The 27,403-nt window shown below is 39.3% G+C and overlaps 1 protein-coding gene across 1 annotated transcript in view; it reads right to left on the bottom strand.

The window, feature by feature from the left end:
• The window catches only part of musk (muscle, skeletal, receptor tyrosine kinase), an 86,282-nt gene that overhangs the window by 34,271 nt on the left and 24,608 nt on the right, over nucleotides 1–27,403 (bottom strand). Inside the window, exons 6-9 of the mRNA XM_061877014.1 lie at nucleotides 26,613–26,737; nucleotides 15,271–15,430; nucleotides 12,770–12,776; nucleotides 4,463–4,726 (exon numbers count right to left, since the gene is read on the bottom strand). Coding sequence (XP_061732998.1) covers nucleotides 4,463–4,726; nucleotides 12,770–12,776; nucleotides 15,271–15,430; nucleotides 26,613–26,737 — 556 coding nt within the window. The remainder of the gene's footprint in view (nucleotides 1–4,462; nucleotides 4,727–12,769; nucleotides 12,777–15,270; nucleotides 15,431–26,612; nucleotides 26,738–27,403) is intronic.

Genomic DNA, 27,403 nt, shown 5'->3' with positions numbered 1-27,403 from the left:
TGTAAAAAATACAATATTTTATCCATTTTCTACCTCTTGTCCCTTTCGGGGTCGCAGGCCAATATTTTATGCCTACCGAAATAAATACCTGGTAGAAGTTAAAGGGGAACATTATCACCAAACCCATGCAAGCGTCAATATATACCTTGATGTTGCAGAAAAAAGACCATGTATTTTTTTTTACCGATTTCCGAACTCTAAATGGGTGAATTTTGGCGAATTTTGGAGAATTAAACACCTTTCTGTTTATCGGTCTTGTAGCGATGACGTCAGATTGTGACGTCACCGAGGTAACACACCCGCCATTTTCATTTTCACATTACAAACACCGGGTCTCAGCTCTGTTATTTTCCGTTTTTTCGACTATTTTTTGGAACCTTGGAGACATCATGCCCCGTCGGTGTGTTGTCGGAGGGTGTAACAACACTAACAGGGAGGGATTCAAGTTGCACCACTGGCAAGAAATCTGCAGCCAGACCCCCAATAAATGTACCAGAGTGTCTTCACATTTTACCGGCGATGCTAAGACAGACATGGCACAGAGATGTATGGATAACCTGCAGATGCATTTGCAACGATTAAGTCAACGAAATCACAAAGGTGAGTGTTGTTGATGTTGTTGACTTATGTGCTAATCAGACATATTTGGTCGCAGCATGACTGCCAGCTAATCAATGGTAACATGCTATGCTAATCGATGCTAACATGCTATTTACGCTAGGTGTATGTACATTTGAAACTAGATACCCACATTTAATGCGAAACAAACACTTACCAATCGACGGATTTAAGTTGCTCCAGTGTCACAAGATGCGAAAGTCCTGATCGTTTGGTCCGCACATTTTACCGGCGATGCTAATATGGCAGCCATGCTATGGGTCACTTCATTAGGTACACCCATGCTATGGCTGAATAGCGTCAATAGCTATTCGCGCAATAGCTTCAGTTTCTTCTTCAATTTCGTTTTCGCTATCTGCCGCCATACTCCGACCATCCGTTTCAATACATGCGTAATCTGTTGAATCGCTTAAGCCGCTGAAATCTGAGTCTGAATCCGAGCTAATGTCGCTATATTTTGCTGTGGTAACCGCCGTGTTGTTTGTATTGGCAGCACTGTATGACGTCACAGGGAAGTGGACAGTCGCATCGCAAATAGCGAAAATCAAGAACTTTAAAGCTTTTTTTAGGGATATTCCAGTAGGTGTAAAATTTTGACAAAAAACTTTGAAAAATAAATCAAGCCACTGGGAACTGATTTTTATTGTTTTTAACCCTTTTGAAATCATGATAATGTTCCCCTTTAAGGGAAAACTGGGTAACATATGGCACACTGACACATTTTAACCTATTGTTGCTATAACAATCTACAAGGTTAATACAGTTTGCTCTTTCTTCCCCTCCATTTATCTACTTTATTTTGGTATTTCAAGTTATCATTACATGTACAGTACAGGCCAAAAGTTTGGACACAGCTTCTCGTCCAATGCGATTTCTTTATTTTCATGACTATTTACATTGTAGATTGTCGCATCAAAACGATGAATGAACAAATGTGGAGTTATGTACTTAGCAAAAAAAGGTGAAATAACTGAAAACATGTTTTGTATTCTAGTTTATTCAAAACATAATGTTTATCAACTCAGGAAATACGTCCCTGAACACATAAGGACTTTGAATATGACCAATTTATGATTTATCCTGTAACTACTTGGTATCGGATCGATACCTATATTTGTGGTATCATCCAAAATTAATGTAAATTATGAAAAAAGAGAAGAATAAGTGATTATTTTATTTTAACAGACGTGTAGATAGAACATGTTGAAACAGAAAATAAGCAGATATTAACAGTAAATGAACAAGTAGATTAATAATATTTTTTTACAGCTTGTCCTTTATAGTGTGTACAAAATAATAGGTGTATAAATGACACAATATGTTACTGCATACTAATTAGAAGTCTTTGTTTGTTTACTTACTACTAAAAGACAAGTTGTCTAGTATGTTCACTATTTTATTTAAGGACTAAATGACAATAATACAAATATGTTTCATGTACCCTAAGCTTTATTGTTAAAATAAAGCCAATAACAACATTTTTCATGGTCCCCTTTATTTAGAAAAAGTATCAAAAAACATTTTGGTACCAGAACCAAAATATTGGTATCAGGACCACTCTGGTAGGAATTACTTCAATTTTTTTACCACCTTCCTGTTATTTTGATTGATAGTTATAAAAAATGGAAACAATGAATGATGCAGAACATTTGAAGTATCAGCATTGGTATGACCAGTCGTGGTCAAAAGTGTACATACACTTGTAAACAACATCATGTCATGGCTGTCTTGAGTTTCCAATCGTTTCTACACCTCTTATTTTTTTGTGATGTAGTGATTGGAGCACACAGTTGTTGGTCGCAAAAAACATTCATGAAGTTTGCTTCTTTTATAAATTTTTAATGGGTCTATTGTAAATGTGACTAGGTCAAAAGTATACATACAGCAATGTTAATATTTGCTTGGCAAGTTTCACTGCAATAAGGCGCTTTTGGTAGCCATCCACAAGCTTCTGCTTGAATTTTTGACACACAAAATTGGTGCAGTTCAGCCAAATGTGTTGGTTTTCTGATATGGACTTGTTTCTTCAGCATTGCTTATTTTATGAATGTATCATTGCTCTACTGAAAATGTGATTGACGACTTTAGTGATGTGGTTGTGGATGATATAATTGCCTATCCGCGCATCTCTAATAGGTACAGTCGTGGTCAAAAGTGTACATACACTTGTAAAGAACATCATATCATGGCTGTCTTGAGTTTCCAATAATTTTTACACCTCTTATTTTTTTGTGATAGAGTGATTGGAGCACATACTTGTTGGTCGCAAAAAACATTCATGAAGTTTGCTTCTTTTATAAATTTATTATGGGTCTATTTTAAATGTGACTAGGTCAAAAGTATACATACAGCAATGTTAAAATTTGTTTGGCAAGTTTCACTGCAATAAGGCGCTTTTGGTAGCCATCCACAAGCTTCTGCTTGAATTTTTGACACACAAAATTGGTGCAGTTCAGCCAAATGTGTTGGTTTCTGATATGGACTTGTTTCTTCAGCATTGCTTATTTTATGAATGTATCATTGCTCTACTGAAAATGTGATTGACGACTTTAGTGATGTGGTTGTGGATGATATAATTGCCAATCCGCGCATCTCTAATAGGTACAGTCGTGGTCAAAAGTGTACATACACTTGTAAAGAACATCATATCATGGCTGTCTTGAGTTTCCAATAATTTCTACACCTCTTATTTTTTTGTGATAGAGTGATTGGAGCACATACTTGTTGGTCGCAAAAAACATTCATGAAGTTTGCTTCTTTTATGAATTTATTATGGCTCTATTGTAAATGTGACTAGGTCAAAAGTATACATACAGCAATGTTACTATTTGCTTACATGTCCATTGGCAAGTTTCACTGCAATAAGGCGCTTTTGGTAGCCATCCACAAGCTTCTGCTTCAATTTTTGACCACAAAATCGGTGCAGTTCAGCTAAAAGTGTTGCTTTTCTGACATGGACTTGTTTCTTCAGCATTGTCCACACGTTTAAGTCAGGATTTTGGGAAGGCCATTCTAAAACCGTAATTCTAGCCTGATTTAGCCATTCCTTTACCACTTTTGACATGTTTGGGGTCATTGTCCGGTTGGAACACCCAACTGCGCCCAAGACCCAACCTCCGGGCTGATGATTTTAGCTGCTCCTGAAGAATTTGGAGGTAATCCTCCTTTTTCATTGTTCCATTTACTCTCTGTAAAGCACCAGTTCCAATGGCAGCAAAACAGGCCCTGAGCAAAATACTACCACCACCATGCTTGACGGTAAGCATGGTGTTCCTGGGATTAAAGACCTCACCTCTCCTCCAAACATATTGCTGGGTATTGTGGCCAAACAGCTCCATTTCTGTTCCATTTGACATCACATGGATAACGATAAGACCTTCTGGAGAAAAGTTCTGTGGTCAGGTACAAAGTTCTGTTGTACTTGTGCAATGACAATAAAGACCGACCTACCTTTTGACCCAGCAGATTTGCTCACATTTTCAGAAGAGCCATAATAAATTCATGAAAGAAGCAAACTTCATGAATGTTTTTTTTTTTGAGCATGTGCTCCAATCACTACATCACAAAAAAAATAAGAGTTGTAGAAATGACTGGAAACTCAAGACAGCCATGACATGATGTTCTTTACAAGTGTTTGTAAACTTTTTACCACGACTGTATGTGAGTTTGTTTGACTTTGCACACACTATAGAACTTAGTAGACCAGGCCCTGAGTAGACGAAAAGTCTTGCCTGGGGTAGTTCTGTATTTTAATTGTAATTATCCTCCACTTTATACAAAAGAGCATTAGTTAAAGCTTCATGATTTTGGTACTTTTTCTTTTATAGTGCGCAATGTAGGTTACCTGCAGACCGGTTTAGGCGCAGGTCCCAACCCGGACGGGTTACAGTCAGGGAAGGTGGTATGGCACAGGAGTGAGCGCACCGCTGGGCCGCACAGCAGACTGAGTCCCCCTAACTCTGTCCACCAGCTCTGAACCAGGTACTCTTGCATGTCTTCAGGGTCAGATACCGAGGTATTGAAGAAAACCAGGGAATCTTCACGTAAAACCGAGCGGCACACATCCCCGCGATAGGCACTGCAGAAGCCTGCAACACCCTTGTAGAGCCTGCCAGGGAACGGGAGGGAGAAACATATAAATGTATAAAAAAAGTCAATTATTGGGCAAATTAAAGACCTACTGAAATGAGATTTTCTTATTTAAACGGGGATAGCAGGTCCATTCTATGTGTCATACTTGATCATTTCGCGATATTGCCATATTTTTGCTGAAAGGATTTAGTAAAGAACATCGACGATAAAGTTCGCAACTTTTGGTCGCTAATAAAAAAGCCTTGCCTGTACCGGAAGGAGCAGACGATGTGCGCGTGACGTCACAGGTTGTAGGGCTCCTTACATCTGAACATTGTTTACAATCATGGCCACCAGCAGCGAGAGCGATTCGGACCGAGAAAGCGACAATTTACCCATTAATTTGAGCGAGGATGACAGATTCGTGGATGAGGAAAGTTAGAGTGAAGCACTAAAAAAAAAGGAGAGAAAAAAAAAGTCACGGGTTGTAGGGCTCCTCACATCTGAACATTGTTTATAATGTGAGCCACCAGCAGCAAGTTCAATTCGGACCGAGAAACCGACAAGTTCCCCATTAATTTGAGCGAGGATGAAAGATTCGTGGATGAGGAAAGTTAGAGTGAAGCACTTAAAAAAAAAGGAAAGGCGACGGCAGTGTGATCGAGCGATTCAGATGTTATTAGACACATTTACTAGGATAATTCTGGAAAATCCCTTATCTGCTTATTGTGTAAATAGTGTTTTAGTGAGATTATAAAGACATACCCGAAAGTCGGAGGGCTGCGGTCAACGCCAGTGTCTCTCAGAGAAGCCAACGGAGGAGCCAAGCCCACAGCTGCCTTTTTGACAGCTACAGGAGGAGGTCGCATAGAAGTCTCCGGTAAGAGCCGACTTAATATCACAATTTTCCCCATCCAAAAATTTGACGTAGAGAAACATGTTCGCTTGACCGCTCTGTGTTAAAGCTTCACAACAAACAAAGAAACACAGGCTGTGTTTCGGTGCTAAAGTAGGCTGCAATTGTTTTAATTGATTTTACCCTTTAAAATGTTCTTTAATCATATTTGTTTTTATATTGTTTTTATTGGTTTTATTTTTTGTTTTATTCAGTCATTGGTGGAGCATAATATTGTTTTTAACATGGCTGTGCAGCACTTTGGAAACATTATTGTTGTTTAAATGTGCTATATAAATAAAGTGGATTGGATTGCAATCCACTGCTTTCCACCAACAGCATTCTTCTTTGACGTCTCCATTACTAATTGAACAAATTGCAAAAGATTCAGCAACGCAGATGTCCAAATTACTGTGTAATTATGCGATGAAAAGAGACGACTTTTAGCCGTAAGTGGTGCTTGGCTAATATGTCCCCTCCAACCAATAACGTCACAAACACCTGCATCATTCCACGACGTTTTCAACGGGAAACTCCGCGTTTTTAATTTAGTAAATCACAGGAAAACATGGCAGATTCCGTGTCACCACGTCTATGATTTCCACCCATTTCACATCTGATGATGTCCCGCCCGGCAGTTTCCTCTCATCTTGTAACTACACAGACTCTTACAAAGTCCAGATGTTGCCTCCTGGGGAGACTGCAGCGCTGGCATTAAATCAAAACATCCATGTAAAAGTAAAACATGTAAATCTCCCAAATCCCACCATGACCGTTGTCTCTCTAATGTGTTTCTGCTGATGCCGTGTGTCTGCACCCAGAGTCCAGATGTGGCCAGCAGACCATCCAACCTGGACTTCGCCTACATCCTCCTGAGGCTTCTCACCGTGACGCCACCGTCTTTCTTCTTTCTGGACTTCAAAAAGAGCCGGCGAGCTGCTGTGTGAAACAGGTTCGCCAGAAGACACGCTGGACTTGTGTGAAGTTTTATATTCATGCATGCGACTGTCAGAAAATAATCACAAAGCTTGGATTTTCTCCCACGTTTTCCGCAGCTTGTCTTGCACGGTCCTCATGTGGTCACTGTGGCCATGTTGAGGTTTAACGGTTCACAATCGACTGGCACCGTGACGGACGTAAATTCACAGTGGAGTCCGATTCGCAACTGAAATCTCTAGAATGAGTAAAAACTCATCAGAACTCTGGCTTATTAGTGATTCCCAGAGCCCCCAAAAAAGTATGCTGGCTATAGAGCGTTTTCTATTGAGGCTCCAGTACTCTGGAACAGTTAGAGATGCTACCTCAGTAGAAGCATTTAAGTCCCATCTTAAAACTCATTTGTATTCTCTAGCCTTTAAATGGACCCCCTTTTTAGACCAGTTGATCTGCCGTTTCTTTTCTGATCTGCCTGTCTCTGCTTCTTGGAGGAGGGGTGTACAGTTGGGGGCATCTCTGCACTGCTGACCTGTCTCCGCTCGGAATGGTCTCCTGCTGGTCCCACTATGGACTGGACTCTCACTATTATGTTAGATTCACTATGGACTGGACTCTCACGCTAATAAATAGATCCACCATGGACTGGACTCTCACAATTATGTTGGATCCACTATGAACTGTACTCTCACACTATTATGTTAGATCCACTATGGACTGCACTCTCACGCTAATAACTAGATCCACTATGGACTGGACTCTCACTATTATGTTAGATCTACTGTGGACTAGACTCTCACAATATTTTGTTAGATCTAGTATGGACTGGACTCTCACACTATTATGTTAGATCCACTATGGACTGGACTCTCAAAATATTATGTTAGATCTAATATGGACTGGAGTCTCACACTATTATGTTAGATCCACTATGGACTGGATTCCCAAAATATTATGTTAGATCTAGTATGGACTGGACTCTCACACTATTATGTTAGATCCAGTATGGACTGGACTCTGACTCTTATGTTAGATCCACTATGGACTGCACTCTCACGCTAATAACTAGATCCACTATGGACTGGACTCTCACTATTATGTTAGATCTACTGTGGACTAGACTCTCACAATATTTTGTTAGATCTAGTATGGACTGGACTCTCACACTATTATGTTAGATCCACTATGGACTGGACTCTCAAAATATTATGTTAGATCTAATATGGACTGGAGTCTCACACTATTATGTTAGATCCACTATGGACTGGATTCCCAAAATATTATGTTAGATCTAGTATGGACTGGACTCTCACACTATTATGTTAGATCCAGTATGGACTGGACTCTGACTCTTATGTTAGATCCACTATGGACTGGACTTTTACAATATTATGCCAGATCCACTATGGACTGGACTCTCACACTATTATGTTAGATCCACTATGGACTGGACTCTCACTATTATGTTAGATCCCCTATGGACTGGACTCTCACACTATTATATTAGATCCACTATGGACTGGACTCTCACTATTATGTTAGATCCACTATGGACTGGACTCTCACACTATTATGTTAGATCCACTATGGACTGGACTCTCACACTATTAAGTTAGATCCACTATGGACTGGACTCTCACTATTATGTTGGATCAACTATGAACTCGACTCTCACTATTATGTTAGATCCACTATGGACTGGACTCTCACTATTATGTTAGATCCACTATGGACTGGACTCTCACTATTATGCTAGATTCACTATGGACTGAACTCTCACTATTATGCTAGATTCACTATGGACTTGACTCACACTATTATATTAGATTCACTATGGACTGGACTCTCGCTATTATGTTGGATCCACTATGAACTGGACTCTCACACTATTATGTTAGATCCACCATGGACTGGACTCTCACTATTATGTTGGATCCACAATGGACCTGACTCTCACTATTATGTTAGATCCACTATGAACTGGACTCTCACAATATTATGTTAGATCCACTATGGACTGGACTCTCACTATTATGCTAGATTCACTATGGACTGGACTCACACTATTATGTTAGATCCACTATGGACTGGACTCTCACTATTATGTTAGATCCACTATGGACTGGACTCTCACTATTATGTTGGATCCACTATGAACTGGACTCTCACAATATTATGTTAGATCCACTATGGACTGGACTCTCACACTATTACGTTAGATCCACTATGGACTGGACTCTCACACTATTATGTTAGATCGACTATGGACTGGACTCTCACTATCATTTTAGATCCAGTATGGATTGGACTCTCACAATATTATGTTAGATCCACTATGGACTGGACTCTCACTATCATTTTAGATCCAGTATGGATTGGACTCTCACAATATTATGTTAGATCCACTATGGACTGGACTCTCACTATCATTTTAGATCCAGTATGGATTGGACTCTCACAATATTATGTTAGATCCACTATGGACTGGACTCTCACTACTATGTTAGATCCACAATGGACTGGACTCTCACACTATTATGTTAGATCCACTTTGGACTGGACTCTCACTATTATGTTAGATCCACTATGGACTGGACTCTCACACTATTATGTTAGATCCAGTATGAACTGGACTCTCTCAATATTATGTTAGATCTACTCGACGTCCATTGCAGCGTTCCCCCAGGGTGTGGAGTCCCCACATCTGCATTCCCCTCCAAGGTTTCTCATTGTTATCCCATTGGGTTGAGTTTTTCCTTGCCCTGATGTGGGATTTGAGCTGAGGGTGTCATTGTGGCTTGTGCAGCCCTTTGAGACACTCATGATTAAGGGCTGTGTAAGTAAACATTAACTATTAGATTGATTAAAAACAAAAGTTGAAATTTAAATAACGCATTGATTCTAGTCCATGGGGAGGAGGATTTCAAGTACCTAGGAGTCTTGTTCACGAGTGGGGGAAAAGTGGATCGTAAGATCGACAGGCGGATCGGTGCGGCGTCTTCAGTAATGCGGACGCTGTATCGATCCGTTGTGGTTAAGAAGGAGCTGAGCCGGAAGGCAAAGCTCTCAATTTACCGGTCGATCTACGTTCCCATCCTCACCTATGGTCGTGAGCTTTGGGTCATGACCGAAAAGTCAAGATCACGGGTACAAGCGGCCCAAATGTGTTTCCTCCGCCGGGTGGCGGGGCTCTCCCTTAGAGATAGGTTGAGAAGCTCTGCCATCCGGGATGAACTCAAAATAAAGCCGCTGCTCCTCCACATCGAGAGTACCCAGATGATGTGGTTCGGGCATCTGGTCAGGATGCCAGCCGAACGCCTCCCTAGGGAGGTGTTTAGGGCACGTCCAACCGGTAGGAGAAGACCCAGGACACGTTGAGAAGACTATGGGAACGCTTCAAGCTCCCCCGGGAGGAGCTGGACAAAGTGGCTGGGGAGAGGGAAGTCTGGGCTTCTCTGCTTTGGCTGCTGCCCCCGTGACCCGACCTCAAATAGGCGGAAGAAGATGGATGGATGGATGGCATTGACTCTATATGAAAATTGCATTAAGATAATGAAATATATTACATTGAAACACTTGGCTAGCAAGTCAATAGTCCCAGATTTAGGCCTCACATTTAAAAAGACCCAACAAGGACAAAACAAGTAGCTGAGGGTTGAGTTGCCACCTAGCAGTCAAATACATAAACAATGTGATTTGCCTAAGTAGCTGCATAGGACAAAATAAAAAATACATCAATAATAATAATAATAATAAGAATATCATTTAAACGGGATTGGAAAAGGTGAGCTAAGAAGACAAGTGCTAAAATACAGACACAAGGTGTGGATGCCTGTGCACCAAAAGAGGAATTATAATAAGAGGAACGCAAATACCACAAACTGGGAAAAAAAGTATACAAAAGTCCAAAACAGTCGCACGGGCGTGACGTGCTCTGCCTTCGTATTTGCACCACTCCACTAAACCACGAGAACCACAATGAGAGAGAGAAGAAAAAGACAAAATGAGAGAAAATCAAAGAAAAACAGCAACATTAGGACGCATTTGACATTGTAGAGCAGGGGTAGGGAACCTATGGCTCTAGAGCCAGATGTGGCTCTTTTGATGACTGCATCTGGCTCTCGGATAAATCTGAGCTGACGTTGCTTAACATGGTAAGTAATGAATAATTCCACTTGTAATCACAGTGTTAAAAATAATGTTCAAAATATAAAACATTCTCATGCATTTTTAATCCATCCATCCGTTTTCTACCACACCTGTTCAAGAAGTTGCGTTAATGGTAAGAAGTTATTTATTTATTATTGGCTAGTGTGGGGCTTGCCCTCCTGGGGGTTCTTCAGACCACCAAGCACCGACATGAGAGCCTGTTTCAGGGTTACAATATTGTTTTATTCTTCAATAAGTCTCTCAGTTACTTTCCAGCAATTATATTCCCAGCCCCAACCCCATCTCTCCTCCTGGCTGCTGCTTATAACAGAGCGACAGGCGATTAGATAACAAGGCCCAGGTGGGCCGTCTACGCACCTGTCGTGCAGGCCCGCAGGCCACGTCCCCTCCACAGTTAGCTTCAGAATAACAATGTTATTACAAAGAATAAGAGACCTATTATACTCTAAAAATGTTGGTCTTACTTAAGAATGCACGTTTAGTTGTGTTCAGTGTTAAAAAAAAATATTATATGGCTCTTACGGAAATATATTTTGAAATATTTGGCTTTTTGGCTCTCTCAGCCAAAAAGGTTCCCGACCCCTGTTGTAGAGTATAGTTGTTGTTGTTAAAGTCGTTGTGGCTTGTGCAGAACCTTTGAGACACTTGTGATTTAGGGCTATATAAGTAAACATTGATTGATTGATTGATTGATTGATTGATTGATTGATTGATTGAGAGTTAGTGCAAGTTTGCTTGCATTTATACTGTATATTCTTTAAGTACTGTTAAAATGCATTGAAGTTTTGTACTGAAATTATCTATATATATACATATATATTTATATATATATATATATATATATATATATATATATATATATATATATATATATATATATATATATATATATATATATATATATATGTATATATGTATGTATACGGCTTCACGGTGGGTTAGTGCGTCTGCCTCACAATACGAAGTTCCTGCAGTCCTGGGTTCAAATCCAGGCTCGGGATCTTTCTGTGTGGAGTTTGCATGTTCTCCCCGTGACTGCGTGGGTTCCATCCGGGTACTCCGGCTTCCTCCCACTTCCAAAGACATGCACCTGGGGATAGGTTGATTGGCAACACTAAATTGGCCCTAGTGTGTGAATGTGAGTGTGTTGTCTGTCTATCTGTGTTGGCCCTGCGATGAGGTGGCGACTTGTCCAGGGTGTACCCCGCCTTCCGCTTGATTGTCGCTGAGATAGGCGCCAGCGCCCCCCGCAACCCCAAAAAGGAATAAGCAGTAGAAAATGGATGGATGGATGGATATATATATATATATATATATATATATATATATATATAGCTGAGGGTTGCTGATTCAATTCCCACCTTCTACCAACCTTGACACTATCCAAGTGTCCCTGAGCAAGATACCTCACCCTTGCTCCTGATGGGTGCTGGTTAGCGCCTTGCATGGCAGCTCCCTCCATCAGTGTGTGAATGTGTGTGTGAATGGGTCAATGTGGAAATGGTGTCGAAGCGTTTTGAGTACCTTGAAGGTAGAAAAGCACTACACAGGTATAACCCTTTTACCATTTATATATATATATATACATATATATATCCATCCATCATCTTCCGCTTGTCCGAGGTCGGGTCGCGGGGGCAACAGCCTAAGCAGGGAAACCCAGACTTCCCTCTCCCCAGCCACTTCGTCTAGCTCTTCCCGGGGGATCCCGAGGCGTTCCCAAGCCAGCCGGGAGACATAGTCTTCCCAACGTGTCCTGGGTCTTCCCCGTGGCCTCCTACCGGTTGGACGTGCCCTAAACACCTCCCTAGGGAGGCGTTCGGGTGGCATATATATATATATATATATATATATATATATTAATTTTTTTTTTTTTTTTTTTACCAAAAAGTTTGTTGTTCTAAACCTTCACCAATATTACGACTAAAATGTTAAGCATAACATATTGGATTTGAATATATCGTTGTCCATGTGGACATGTGTCTCCGTGTCAAGTATTTAACCCCCGATAATGAATGTAATCCCCATGATCTGTTGCCAGTGTAAATTTAGCCACTGTGGACTGTGAGAGATCTGACTTACCTCCACTCTATGGGGAAGTGGCAATGTCCAGAAGATGTCGGGTGAAAGAGGACCAGCAGCATGATAAGGGGGATGAAGAAGGAGAACAGAGGAATGACATTATTATGTCTCGATTGGGATGAAAAGTCAAACATGGTGCTCATCTAACCATCTCATAGCTCGCTGTGAAAGAACTGAAGCAGCAGGCGCTGTGTGTGTGTGTGTGTGTGTGTGTGTGTGTGTGTGTGTGTGTGTGTGTGTGTGTGTGTGTGTGGTCAGTGTGTGTTTTCTTTGAGGTGGCTGTGGGGTGTAGGGTGGTGAAGTTGGACAGAAACAAATGGTACGGACAAAAAAAACAGCTGAAACCACATCAAACCTTGACTGGAAGCTAACACGAGTCGAGTTACAAGTCGTTACTGTATGCTCTTGTCGGACAAATCCAACAATTTGTCTGGACTAGGGTTGTACGCTATACCGGTACTAAGTACTGTTATAGTACCGCGATACTAATGAATCATATTCAGTACTATACCGCCTCTAAAAAGGCATGACGGGGCGTCGTTGTCACGTGGTGACATTGCTGGTTGTACGAGCAGATGAGCATGTTCGGCAGTGCACGCACACGAGTACCTATAAGCAGACACAGTGTGTAGACAGAAAAGGGAGAATGGACGCATTTTGGTGTAAAAAGTAAGAATAAAGGTGAAGTTATAACACTGAAACACCCTCAGGAAGAGGTGCTTTAAGACAGCTAGTCAGCAATGTTTTAGCTACTTCTAAATCACTAATCCTCGCCTCCATGGCGACAAATAAAGTAATTTGCTAACAAGTACCATTATCACTGGAGGATGAGGAATAGCTAAACATGCTTCACTACGCACCGTAAGAGGATACAATAGCTCACCGGCGTCAAAATGTAAACAAACGCCTTGGGTGGATCTACACCTGACATCCACTGTAATGATACCAAGTACAGGAGCGTATCTAGTCGATGCCACTATGATTAGATAAATATTTTTTAGCATATTTAAAAAAAATCCATACTATATTCTTCAACTCAAGAAATATGTCCCTGGGCACATGAGGACTTTAAATATGACCAATGTATGATCCTGTAATTACTTGGTATCGGATCGATACCCAAATGTGTGGTATCATCCAAAACTAATGTAAAGTATCAAAGAAGAGAAGAATACGTGGTCAATACATTTTAACAGAAGTGTAGATAGAACATATTAAAACAGAAAAAAAGCAGATATTAACAGTAAATGAACAAGTGGATTAATAGTCTATTTTTACAGCTTGTCCTTTATAATGTGTACAAAATAATAGGTGTATAAATGACACAATATGTTACTGCATACGTCAGCAGACTAATTAGGAGTCTTTGTTTGTTTACTTACTACTAAAACACAAGTTGTCTAGTATGTTCAACATTTTATTTAAGGACTATATTGCAATAATAAACATATGTTTCATGCACCCTAAGATTTGGTTGTTAAATTAAAGCCAATAACGACATGTTTTGTGGTCCCCATATGTCAAGTGTGGCATAAGTGCCGCCAGCGGGTCATTTTTTAACAGCCCCAACGCACATTTTAAAAATACAATTGAAAAAAATTAAAAACATAAAAAGCGGTATAAAACAGCAAACAGGTGAAATGTAACAAGAAAATGTTGCAATGCTTTAATAACACAAAGCTGCCATGCAGGCTGTTTTTGTCTTTAAAAAAATAATAATGAATCAAAATCAATGTCCTTTTGAATTACTGACCTTTTCAAGGCTTCAATTACATCACATTAAATATTCCACTTTGAGATATTTTTGGGGAAAATGATGCATATTTTGTGTTTTTTTTTTTTTTAAAGAAAGGCCTGAAACAAACAAACAAAAAACATAAACGACAATAAAACTTAAAATTGACGGTTATTTCTGAAGTTGATCTCGAGATTATTGTGCTAAAAGTAAAGAGTAAAAAAATATATTATTTATTTTTCAACACTTTAATGAGTAGGACACTTTTGGATCCCCAATTATTTTAGTGTGATTTGTTTTTAAGTGTCACTGCTGAAAAAATAATAATGAATCAAAATCCAAAAATAAGGCTCCAATCATTATATAATCTCAAATATTCCACGTAAAAAAATGTTATTGGGTGAAAACATTACATATTTTGTGTTTTTTCCATTTTTTTTCCTAATGTTGATCTAAAGATTTAAAACTTGAATAATAATACAAATAATAATACCGAATAATGACACTTTTTATTTTTTTTTTGCCCAAAACCCTTAGGGGTCCCCGGGATCTTAACTGATTGGAGACCTAAATGTATATATTTTTAATACATATATTGTATTGGTTTTTAAAGTAATACATGAAACTGGCCCCCGCTTGCTTTGATTTTTCAGTGTGTGGCCCTCGGTGGAAAAAGTTTGGACACCCCTGCCTTATGTAGAAAAGTATCAATGCATTTTGGTACCGGTACCAAAATATTGGTATGGGCACAGAATCCAAGGCTTACCTGCCACGGTGACTCTGGCGGTGGCTTTGACAGTGTTGGCCCCCGCACTGTGTCTGTTGGAGGCCAAGCAGGTGTAAAGGGCCGGTTTACTGACTGTCACCTTCAGAACAGACACAATCACTTCTCCCACCAAAGTCTCATCCACCGATGCACCTGAAATCTACAATGGGGAAAAACACAGTAGCTTAATTATTTTTTTAATTGCTGTAAATGTTCTAGTTTCCAAAATTGATCCCGTCATAAACGATTGAGTTCTACGACACATTAAGCAAAAGCGAGCTTCCATTTGGAAGCGAAATTACATTTTAATGTACATATACTATGAAAGGTTTCTTGGAACTTGCATTTTCTTGCACATGGATCATGGATCAACATTTTTCTACTATTTAATTGGGTGTAAAAATGGCATGGAAAATGTGTTTCTATCATTACAAGTATGATGCTGACAAAACACAAAGTGCATGAGTGTAACAGGTAGTATGGTAATGTGTGGTAGTCACGCCATAAACATGTACTCTAATTTAATGTCTCTAAAAATATTGTATCTTTCCGGTATGAATTTTTAACAATAACATTTCATTCAAGCACAGATATTGGGGTCCTTTTTTAAGTTGATTTAAAGTATGTAAAGAAGTAATAGTAACCTGTGATTAATGACGAGTCATCTAAATTCAAAAGTAGTAGTTAAAAAAGTTATAGTTTGTCAGTGTTATTTAAAAGATAATGTATCTATACTGTGAAACATTTCTTGGAACTTGCATTTTCTTGCATGTGGATCATGGATCAACATTTTTCTTCTGTTCAATCGGGTGTAAAGATGGCATGGAAAATATTTTTCTATCATTACAAGTATGACACTGACAAAACACAAAGTGCATGTGTGTAACAGGTAGTATGGTAATGTGTGGTAGTTGAGTCATAAACATGTACTAAACATACTAACAGGTACTCTAATTTAACGTCTCTAAAAATATTATATAATTCCTGGATGAATTTTTAACAATAAAAGTGCATTTTTGTACAGATATTGGGGACATTTTTTTAAGTTGATTTAAAAATGTAAACAACTAATAATACCCTGTGATTACTGATGACTCATCTAAATTCAAAAGTAGTAGTTAAAAAGTAGTCAGTAGACAGCGCTATTTAAAAATAATGTCTATATACTATGAAACCTTTCTTGGAACTTGCATTTTCTTGCACATGGATCATGGATCAACATTTTTCTTCTATTCAATTGGGTGTAAAGATGGCATGGAAAATATTTTTCTATCATTACAAGTATGATGCTGACAAAACACAAAGGGCATGAGTGTAACAGGTAGTTTGTTAATGTGTGGTAGTCGTGCCATACCTATGTACGAAACATGTACTCTAATTTAACGTCTCTAAAAATATTATATAATTCCTGGATGAATTTTTAACAATAAAAGTGCATTTTTGTACAGATATCGGGGTCCTTTTTTAAGTTGATTTAAAGTATGTAAACAAGTTATAATAAAAACCTCTGATTAATGATGACTCATCTAAATTCAAAAGTAGTAGTTAAAAAGTAATCAGTTGACAGTATTATTTCAAATAATGTCTATATACTATGAAACCTTTCTTGGAACTTGCATTTTCTTGCACATGGATCATGGATCAACATTTTTCTTCTAATCAATTGGGTGTAAAAATGGCATGGAAAATATTTTTCTATCCTTACAAAGTACATGAGTGTAACAGGTAGTATGCTAATGTGTGGTAGTCGCGCCATACCTATGTACTAAACATGTACAAATACGTACTCTAATTTAATGTCTCTAAAAAATATTGTATCATTCCTGGATGAATTTTTAACAATAAAAGGGCATTTTTGTACGGATATTGGGGTCATTTTTTTAAGTTGATTTAAAAAAGTATGTAAACAATTAATAATACCCTGTGATTAACAGTGACTCATCTAAATTCAAAAGTAGTAATTAAAAAGTAATAGTTTGACAGTATTATTTAAAGATAATGAATATATACTATGAAACATTTCTTGGAACTTGCATTTTCTTCCATGTGGATCATGGATCAACATTTTTCTACTTTTCAATTGGGTGTAAAGATGGCATGGAAAACATTTTTCTATCATTATAAGTATGATGCTGACAAAACACAAAGTGCATGAGTGTAACAGGTAAATGATAAATGATAAATGGGCTGTACTTGTATAGGGCTTTTCTACCTTCAAGGTACTCAAAGCGCTTTGACACTACTTCCACATTTACCCATTCACACACACATTCACACACTGATGGAGGGAGCTGCCATGCAAGGCGCTAACTAGCACCCATCAGGAGCAAGGGTGAAGTGTCTTGCTCGGGACACAACGGACGTGACAAGGTTGGTACTAGGTGGGGATTTGAACCAGGGACCCTCGGGTTGCACACGGCCACTCTTCCCCACTGCGCCACGCCGTCAGGTAGTATGGTAATGTGTGGTAGTTGTGCCATACCTATGTACTAAACATGTACTCTAATACAATGTCTCTAAAAATGTTATATCATTCCTGTATGAATTTTAAACAATAAAAGTGCATTTTTGTATGGATATTGGGGTCCTTTTTTATGTTGATATAAAATATGTAAACAAGTAACAGTAACCTGTGATTAATGATGATTTATCTAAATTCAAAAGTAGCACTTAAAAAAGTTATAGTTTAAATAATGTATCTATACTATGAAACATTTCTTGGAACTTGCATTTTCTTGCACATGGATCATGGATCAACATTTTTCTACTATTCAATTGGGTGTAAAGAGGGCATGGAAAACATTTTTCTATCATTACAAGTATGATGCTGACAAAACACAAAGTGCATGTGTGTAACAGGTAGTATGGTAATGTGTGGTAGTCGAGTCATAAACATGTACTAAACATGTACTCTGATATAATGTCTCTAAAAATGTCATATCATTCCTGGATGAATTTTTAACAATAAAAGTGCATTTTTGTACAGATATCGGGGTCAATTTTTGAAGTTGATTTAAAGTATGTAAACAAGTTATAATAAAACCTGTGATTAATGATGACTCATCTAAATTCAAAATTATTAGTTAAAAAGTCATCAGTTGACAGCATTATTTAAAAATAATGAATATATACTCTGAAAGATTTGTTAGAACTTGCATTTTCTTGCACATGGATCATGGATCAACATTTTTCTTCTATTCAATTGGGTGTAAAGATGGCATGGAAAATATTTTTCTATCATTACAAGTATGACACAAAAGACAAAGTTCATGAGTGTAACAGGTAGCATGGTAATGGGTGGTAGTCGTGCCATACCTATGTACTAAACATCTCATATATTGTCTCTCCACACGGTCTGTTAAATTATTTGCAGCCTGGTTGATTTGAATGAAACCAACAGACTGCCAGGAAACATTTTAATCACTACACACACACACACACACACACACACACTTACACACACACACATCATATTTACAATCATTACAGGCATGTAATCATTTTTTTACAAGCACCCGTGCCTGTTAAGAACTCAGACATTACGATGTCTACGTCTGCCCGCAGTACCACACGTACGTCTGTTGGCTTCCCCGTCCGAACACTTTTGAGTCACATGTTAAAAAGAAACGAAGCTTGATTTATATAAAAGTTAAAAGGAAAGAATGACTAATTTCATTAAATTACATACTCACTAGAGCTCCTCAAAGCCTCTTGAAATGTGTTTCGTGGGTGATATAGGAGCCAATGACCGTCACTAAATCAAAAACTTGTCAAGTATTTAGGGCCATCCATCCATCCATCCATTCTAGGATGGATGGATTGAGGCCAGGGGTCGGCAACACAAAACGTTGAAGGAGCCATATTGGATCAAAAATACAAAAAACTAATCTGTCTGGAATCACAAAAAATTAAAAGCCTTATATAAGTGTTATGATGAAGGCAACACATGACGTAAGTGTCTATATTAGCTATAATAGTCTACTATCAAAATTACTTTAAATGTCTTATATAAGTGTTATAATGAAGGCAACACATGACGTAAGTTTCTATATTACCTACTATCAAAATGACTTGAAAAGTCTAAAATAAGTGTTATAATGAAGACAACACATGATGTAAGTATCTATAATAGCTATATAAGGCTACTATCAAAATGACTTTAAGAGCCTTATCTACGTGTTATAATGAAGACAACACATGATGTAAGTGTCTATATTAGCTATATAAGCCTACTATCAAAATGACTTTAAAAGCCTTATATAAGTGTTATAATGAAGACAACACATAACTTAAGTGTCTACATTAGCTATATTAGCCTAGTACATTTAAAATGACTTTAAAAGTCTTATATAAGTGTTGTAATGAAGACAACACATGATGTAAGTGTCTATATTAGCTATATAAGCCTACTATCAAAATAAATAAATGATGAATGATAAATGGGTTGTACTTGTATAGCGCTTTTCTACCTTCAAGGTACTCAAAGCGCTGTGACACTACTTCCACATTTACCCATTCACACACACATTCACACACTGATGGAGGGAGCTGCCATGCAAGGCGCTAACCAGCACCCATCAGGAGCAAGGGTGAAGTGTCTTGCTCAGGACACAACGGACGTGACAAGGTTGGTACTAGGTGGGGATTGAACCAGGGACCGTCGGGTTGCGCACGGCCACTCTGCCACTGCGGCACGCCGTCCCAGTAGGCCATTTACACTCTTACTAATATGCGCCACACTGTGAACCCACACCAAACAAGAATGACAAACATTTCGGGAGAACTTCCGCACCCTAACACAACACAAACACAACAGAACAAATACCCAGAATCCCATGCATCCCTAACTTCCGGGCTGCATTATACACCACCGCTACCACCAACCCCCCATACGTCGGGGGTGTATAATGTAGGGATGCACGGCCATTAGAAAACATCACTACACATAATAATGGCAGCTAAACTTTCCATCTTAAAGATCTAAAAAAAATATTTGAGAATGTCCGGCGGACCGGATTGAAAAGCTTAACGGGCCGCATGTGGCCCCCGGGCCTAAATTGGCCCGGTTCTGCTTTAAACCAAAATGACTTTAAAAGCCTTATATAAGTGTTATAATGAAGACAACACTTAACTTAAGTGTCTACATTAGCTATATTAGCCTAGTACATTTAAAATGACTTTAAAAGTCTTATATAAGTGTTCTAATGAAGACAACACATGATGTAAGTGTCTATATTAGCTATATACGCCTACTATCAAAATTACTTTAAAAGCCTTATATAAGTGTTATAATGAAGACAACACATAACTTAAGTGTCTACATTAGCTATATTAGCCCAGTACATTTAAAATGACTTTAAAAGTCTTATATAAGTGTTATGATGAAGGCAACTCATAATGTAAGTGTCTATATTAGCCTTCTATCAAATTACTTTAAAAGTTTTATATAAGTGTTATAATGAAGGCAACTCATAATGTAAGTGTCTATATTAGCCTACTTTCAAAATGACTTTAAAAATCTTTTATAAGTGTTATAATGAAGGCAACACATGACGTAAGTGTCTACATTAGCTTTAATAGCCTACTGTCAAAATTACTTTAAAAGTCGTATATAAGTGTTATAATGAAGACAACACATGATGTAAGTGTCTATATTAGGTATATTAGCCTACTATCAAAATGACTTTAAAAGCCTTATATAAGTGTTATAATGAAGACAACACATAATTTAAGTGTCTATATTAGCTATATTAGCCTACTATCAAAATGACTTTAAAAGTCATATTTAAGTATTATAATGAAGACAACTCATAATGTAGGTGTCTATATTAGTTATATTAGCCTACTATCAAAATGACTTTAAAAGTCTTATATAAGTGTTATAATGAAGGCATCACATGACGTAAGTGTCTATATTAGCTATATTAGCCTACTATCAAAATGACTTTAAAAGTCATATTTAAGTATTATAATGAAGACAACTCATAATGTAGGTGTCTATATTAGCAATATTAGCCTACTATCAAAATGACTTTAAAAGTCTTATATAAGTGTTATAATGAAGGCATCACATGATGTAAGTGTCTATATTAGCTATATTAGCCTACTATCAAAATGACTTTGAAAGTCATATTTAAGTATTACAATGAAGACAACACATGATGTAAGTGTCTATATTAGCTATATCAGCCTACTATCAAAATTACTTTAAACGTCTTAAATAAGTGTTATAATGAAGGCAATACATGATGTAAGTGTCTATATTAGCTATATTAGCCTACTATCAAAATGACTATGTGTCGCAGGCTGAAGCAAATCTTCATTGACAGAAAGACATTCTTCACACGTCATCTCCAGCGTCGTCGCCACCGCGACCTCCAGCTGGCCTGCAGCACAAGCAGCCATCAGGCGCCCGCACGCGACTCCTTCAGTGGCGAGTTCATGGACTCCTTTCGCTCCAACAGCAGCGACGCCCAGGACTTGGGCCCAGAACTCACATGCTGCTGAGGTTCTGGCGCCACACGCGTCCACCTTCCCGGCGGCCACGGATATGGCCATTCCGTGGTCGCCTGCTGCAGCGGCGTTCCACTCGCCGCCACCACTTGACTCGTCTCCAGTGGATCCGGAGACACTTGGCCCGGGGACCCACCACGAAGTCCTCCCTCCGCCCTCCTATGACTTTTGAACTTGCTCACAGTTTTTTTTTACTAAGGGACATCTGGAATCTGTCCTTAAGGGGGGGGTACTGTTATGGTCTGTTTCCTGGATCATATTTTGTTCTGTTAGTTTGACTACCTCAGTTCTGTTTCAGCACCCCTGGGTTTGTGTTTTGGTTTCCATGGGCGCTGACTAGTTTCACCTGCCTCTGATTACTGTCCGGGACGCTCACCTGCTGCCGGGCACTAATCAGAGAGCTACTTATTCCCGTTTCTCGCCACGCACGGTCTGGCTTCCTCGTTTGCTGTCAGTAACAGTTACGTTGGATGATTTCTGGTCTTCTATGTGCTAAGTTAAGAGCTAAGAGCACTCGTCTCTTTTGTTTGTTTCCTGTATGTTTGTATTTCATTGAATGATTTATGGCTTCACGGTGGCAGAGGGGTTAGTGCGTCTGCCTCACAAGACGAAGGTCCTGCAGTCCTGGGTTCAAATCCAGGCTCGGGATCTTTCTGTGTGGAGTTTGCATGTTCTCCCCGTGAATGCGTGGGTTCCCTCCGGGTACTCCGGCTTCCTCCCACTTCCAAAGACATGCACCTGGGGATAGGTTGATTGGCAACACTAAATTGGCCCTAGTGTGTGAATGTGAGGGTGAATGTTGTCTGTCTATCTTTGTTGGCCCTGCGATGAGGTGGCGACTTGTCCAGGGTGTACCCCGCCTTCTGCCCGATTGTAGCTGAGATAGGCGCCAGCGCCCCCCGCGACCCCGAAAGGGAATAAGCGGTAGAAAATGGATGGACGGATGGATGAATGATTTATGGACATTAAATCAAATCCTTTTCGCACGCTTCATCCGGGATCCCGTCTGCATCCTAGGAGAACAACCCATGCAGTAAATTCCAAGTTAATGATTATTTGCCCAAAAAAATATATAGTTTCTCAGTTGGAACATGAACTATCTCGTCTTTGCAGTCTATTCAATTGAATATCGGTAGGAAAGGATTTGCGAATCATTAATTATGTTTTTATTTACCATTTACACAAGGTGCCAACTTCATTGGTTTTGGGTTTTGTAGATTAAAATACTTATATTTAACTAAATCTATCAAAATAAATCTACAACTACCGTGTCATAAATCAAATTCAAACGGGTAATAGTTTGACAGCACCATCCAAAATGTCTTGTTGCCTTGCATGTGTTCATAAAGCAGTGTATGATTTATGAACGGACCATCCCAGTGACGTTAAACTGTAATCACACTGCAACTCGACCCGATTCGTCCATAAATCATCTCAGCATCCAGCTGTCTGACTCATTTATTGTGATGTAGTCATTTTGTATGAATAAATCTACAACAGTTATGTGCTCACCAGCATGTTGTATTGCAATGCAAGCTAGATTTTGTTATCACTCTCTTCTGCTGGGACTGTAATGGATGCCAGCTGCTGTGTGACAGCACCTCACTCCCTGACGCCGGAAGGGTCGCATCGAACAAAAAAACCCCAAAACCAGTACATTTGTCACGTGTAAATGGTAAATAAAAACAAAGTACAATTATTTGCAAATATTTTTCAACTCATATTCAACTGAATAGACTGCAAAGACAAGATACTTAACGTTCGAACTGAGAAACTTGGTTATTTTTTGCAAATATTAGCTATTTTGGAATTTGATGCCTGCAACATGTTTCAAAAAAGCTAGCACACGTGGCAAAAAAGAGTGAGAAAGTTGAGGAATGCTCATCAAAGACTTATTTGGAACATCGCCCAGGTGAACGGGCTAATTCGGGACAGGCGGGTGCCATGATTGGGTTTAAAAACGGCTTCCATGAAATGCTCAGTCAGTCACAAACAATGACGGAGTGAAGGTCACCACTTTGTCAACAAATGCGTGCGTAAAATGTCCAACAGTTTTAAAAACAACATTTCTCAACCAGCTATTTCAAGGAATTTAGGGATTTAATCATCAACGGTCAGTAATGTCATCAAAAGGTTCAGAGAATCTAGAGGAATCACTGCACGTAAGCAATGATATTACGGATCATTAATCCCTCAGGTGGTACTGCATCAAAAAGCGTGTAAAGGATATCAACACATGGGCTGTGGAACACTTCAAAAAACCACTATCAGTAACTACAGTTGGTCACTACATCTGTAAGTGCAAGTTAAAACTCTACCATGCAAAGCCACAGCCATTCATCAACAACACCCAGAAACGCTCCGCTGAGCCCGAGCTCATCCAAGATGTACTGATGCAAAGTCTAAGAGTGTTCTGTGGTCTGACGAGTCCACATTTCACATTGTTTTTGGAAACTGTGGACATCGTGTCCTCTGGACCAACGAGGTAAATAACCATCAGCGCAAAGTGGAAAAGCCAGCATGTGTGATGGTATGGAGGTGTATTAGTGGCCAAGGCATGGGTAACTTACACATCTGTGAAGGCACCATTAATGCTGAAAGGTACATAGAGGTTTTAGAGCAACATTTTTTGCCATCCAAGCAACGTTATCATGGACGCCCCTGCTTATTTCAGCAAGACGATGCCAAGCCACTTGTTACAACAGCGCGGCTTCTTAGTAAAAGAGTGCAGGTACTAAACTGGCCTGCCTGTAGTCCAGACCTGTCTCCCATTGCAAATGTGTCGTGCAATATGATGCCTAAAATACCACAACGGAGACCCCGGACTGTTGAACAACTTAAGCTGTACATCAAGCAAGAATGGGGAATAATTCCATCTGAAAAACTTTAAAAATGTGTCTCCTCAGTTCCCAAGTTTACTGAGTGTTGTTAAAAGGAAAGGCCATGTAACACAGTGGTAAAAAATGCCCCTCTGACAACTTTTAGTTAAGTTAATGTTTTTTTTTTTCAAAAATTAGTGTGAACATGAAATATCTTGCCTTTGCAGTATATTCAATTGAATATAGGTTCAATCAATCAATTAATCAATGTTTATTTATATAGCCCTAAATCACTAGTGTCTCAAAGGACACCGTAGATAGTAGAATAGCAGAGTTTTAACTTGTACTTACAGATGTAGCGACCAACTGTAGTTACTGACCGTGGTTTTCTGATTCCGAAGTGTTCCTGAGCCCATGTGGTGATATCCTTTACACACTCATGTCGCTTCTTGATGCACTACCGCCTAAGAAATCGAAGGTCTGTAGTATCATCGCTTACGTGCAGTTATGTCTCCAGATGCTCTGAACGACTTGAAAAGGATTTGCAAATAATTGTATTCCCTTTTGGGTTTTGTATGTCAGGAGTGCTCCACCACACGTGTGCTTCATCGTAGGTGTTCCATGACTTGATATATAGACTTGTATGAAAAGTTAAAAGCATGCAGAAAGGGCGTGTGCACTGAAACACTCAACAACCAGCTTCGTTCCAATACTTACAATAAAATCGTCATTAACAAGTTTAACGTTCAAAACCATAAATTTAGGATTACATTTAAAGGGGAACATATCACAATTTAAAAAGGGTTAAAAACAATAAAAATCAGTTCCCGGTGGCTTGTTGTATTTTTTGAAATTTTTTTCAAAATTTTACCAGTCCCTGAATATCCCTAAAAAAAAGCTTTAAAGTGCCTTATTTCCGCTCTCTCGAAGCCACTGTTCATTTTCCTGTGACGTCACACAGTGCTGCCAATGTAAACAAACAATGGCGAATACCACAGCAAGATATAGCGACATTAGCTCGGATTCAGACTCGGATTTCAGCGGCTTAAGCGATTCAACAGATTACGCATGTATTGAAACGGATGGTTGGAGTATGAAAGTATTGTAGAAGAAACTGAAGCTATATAGCGAATAGCTATTGAGGCTATTCATAGCCATAGCATGGCCGAATAGCTGCGTTAGCATCGCCGGTAAAATGTGCGGACCAAACGATCAGGACTTTCGCATCTTGTGACACTGGAGCAACTTAAATCCGTCGATTGGTAAGTGTTTTTTTCGCATTAAATGTGGGTGGAAGGAAACGTAATATAGTTTCAAATGCACATACAGCTATAGCCTAAATAGCTTGTTAGTATAGATTAGTTAGCGGTCACGCCGCGACCAAATATGTCTGATTAGCACATAAATCAACAACATCAACATCGTTGCAAATTTATCTGCAGGTTATCCATACATCTCTGTGCCATGTCTGTCTTAGCATCGCCGGGAAAATGTGCGGACACTCCGGCACATTCGATGGGGGTCTGGCGGCATATTTCTTGCCACTTCGGCATCTTCGGGCCAGTGGTGCAACTTGAATCCCTCCCTGTTAGTGTTGTTACACCCTCCGACAACACACCGACGAGACATGATGTGTCCAAGGTTCCAAAAATTGTCGAAAAAACGGAAACTAACAGAGCTGAGACCCGGTGTTTGTAACGTGTTTGAGAAAATGAAAATGGCGGCTTTCTTACCTAGGCAACGTCACGTACTGACGTCTTCGGTTCAAGAAGGCTGAACAGAAAGGCGTTTAATTCGCCAAAATTCACCCATTTAGAGTTCGGAAATCGGTTAAAAAAATATCTGGTCTTTTTTCTGTAACATCAAGGTATATATTGACGCTTACATAGGTCTGGTGATAATGTTCCCCTTTAAAAAAAGGAAAAAGCCGTTGTGCAAAATTTTTGAAATCTGCTCCAAACCAGCAGACACTTTCAAACATGGGTCTAAATTCCCCTCCGGGACACTCACGGTGTTTCCATTCTCCAACCAGGTGACGGTGGGGATGGGATTTCCTGTGGCATTACACTCCAGAGATATTTGGCTGCCGTACTCCACTCTCTTCTCCTTGGGGACTCTGAGGATCCGGGCTGGAGCTGCACATGTCACAGACCACACACAGACGCGTAAAGACACTTAAAAGCCTACTGAAAGCCACTACTACGCAATCTGATAGTTTATATATCAATGATGAAATATTAACATTGCAACACATGCCAATACGGCCGCTTTAGTTTACTAACTTGCAATTTTAAATTTCGCGCGAAGTATCCTGTTGAAAACGTCGCGGAATGATGACGTTATTGGTTGGAGCGGACACGTTCTCCCAGCACCACACACGGCTAAAAGTCATCTCTTTTCATCGCATAACTACACAGTATTCTGGACATCTGTGTTGCTGAATATTTTGCAATTTGTTCAATTAATAATGGAGACGTCAAATTGTTTGTTGTGAAGTTTTAACACAGAGCGGTCAAGCGAACATGTTTCTCTACGTCAAGCAGCAAGTTTTTGGATGGGAAAATTGTGATATTAAGTCGGCCCGGACTTATTTAAATTTACATTCTGCGCACGCTCTGAGGTCCGAGAGCCAGTTCCAGCTGGTGGTGCCCAAGACCAGACTTAAGACCAGGGGAGACAGGGCCTTCTCTGTGGTCGGCCCTAAGCTCTGGAACACTCTGCCGCTCCATGTTCAAACTCCTTCCACAGTGGAGTGTTTTAAGTCTCGTCTTAAGACCCACTTTTATTCTTTGGCTTTTCAC

Source organism: Nerophis ophidion, linkage group LG17 (assembly GCF_033978795.1).
Source record: "Nerophis ophidion isolate RoL-2023_Sa linkage group LG17, RoL_Noph_v1.0, whole genome shotgun sequence".
NCBI classification, from domain to species: domain Eukaryota; kingdom Metazoa; phylum Chordata; class Actinopteri; order Syngnathiformes; family Syngnathidae; genus Nerophis; species Nerophis ophidion.
The sequence above is the reverse complement of the archived record's forward strand: the minus strand, read 5'-3'. Positions and strand labels throughout refer to the sequence as shown.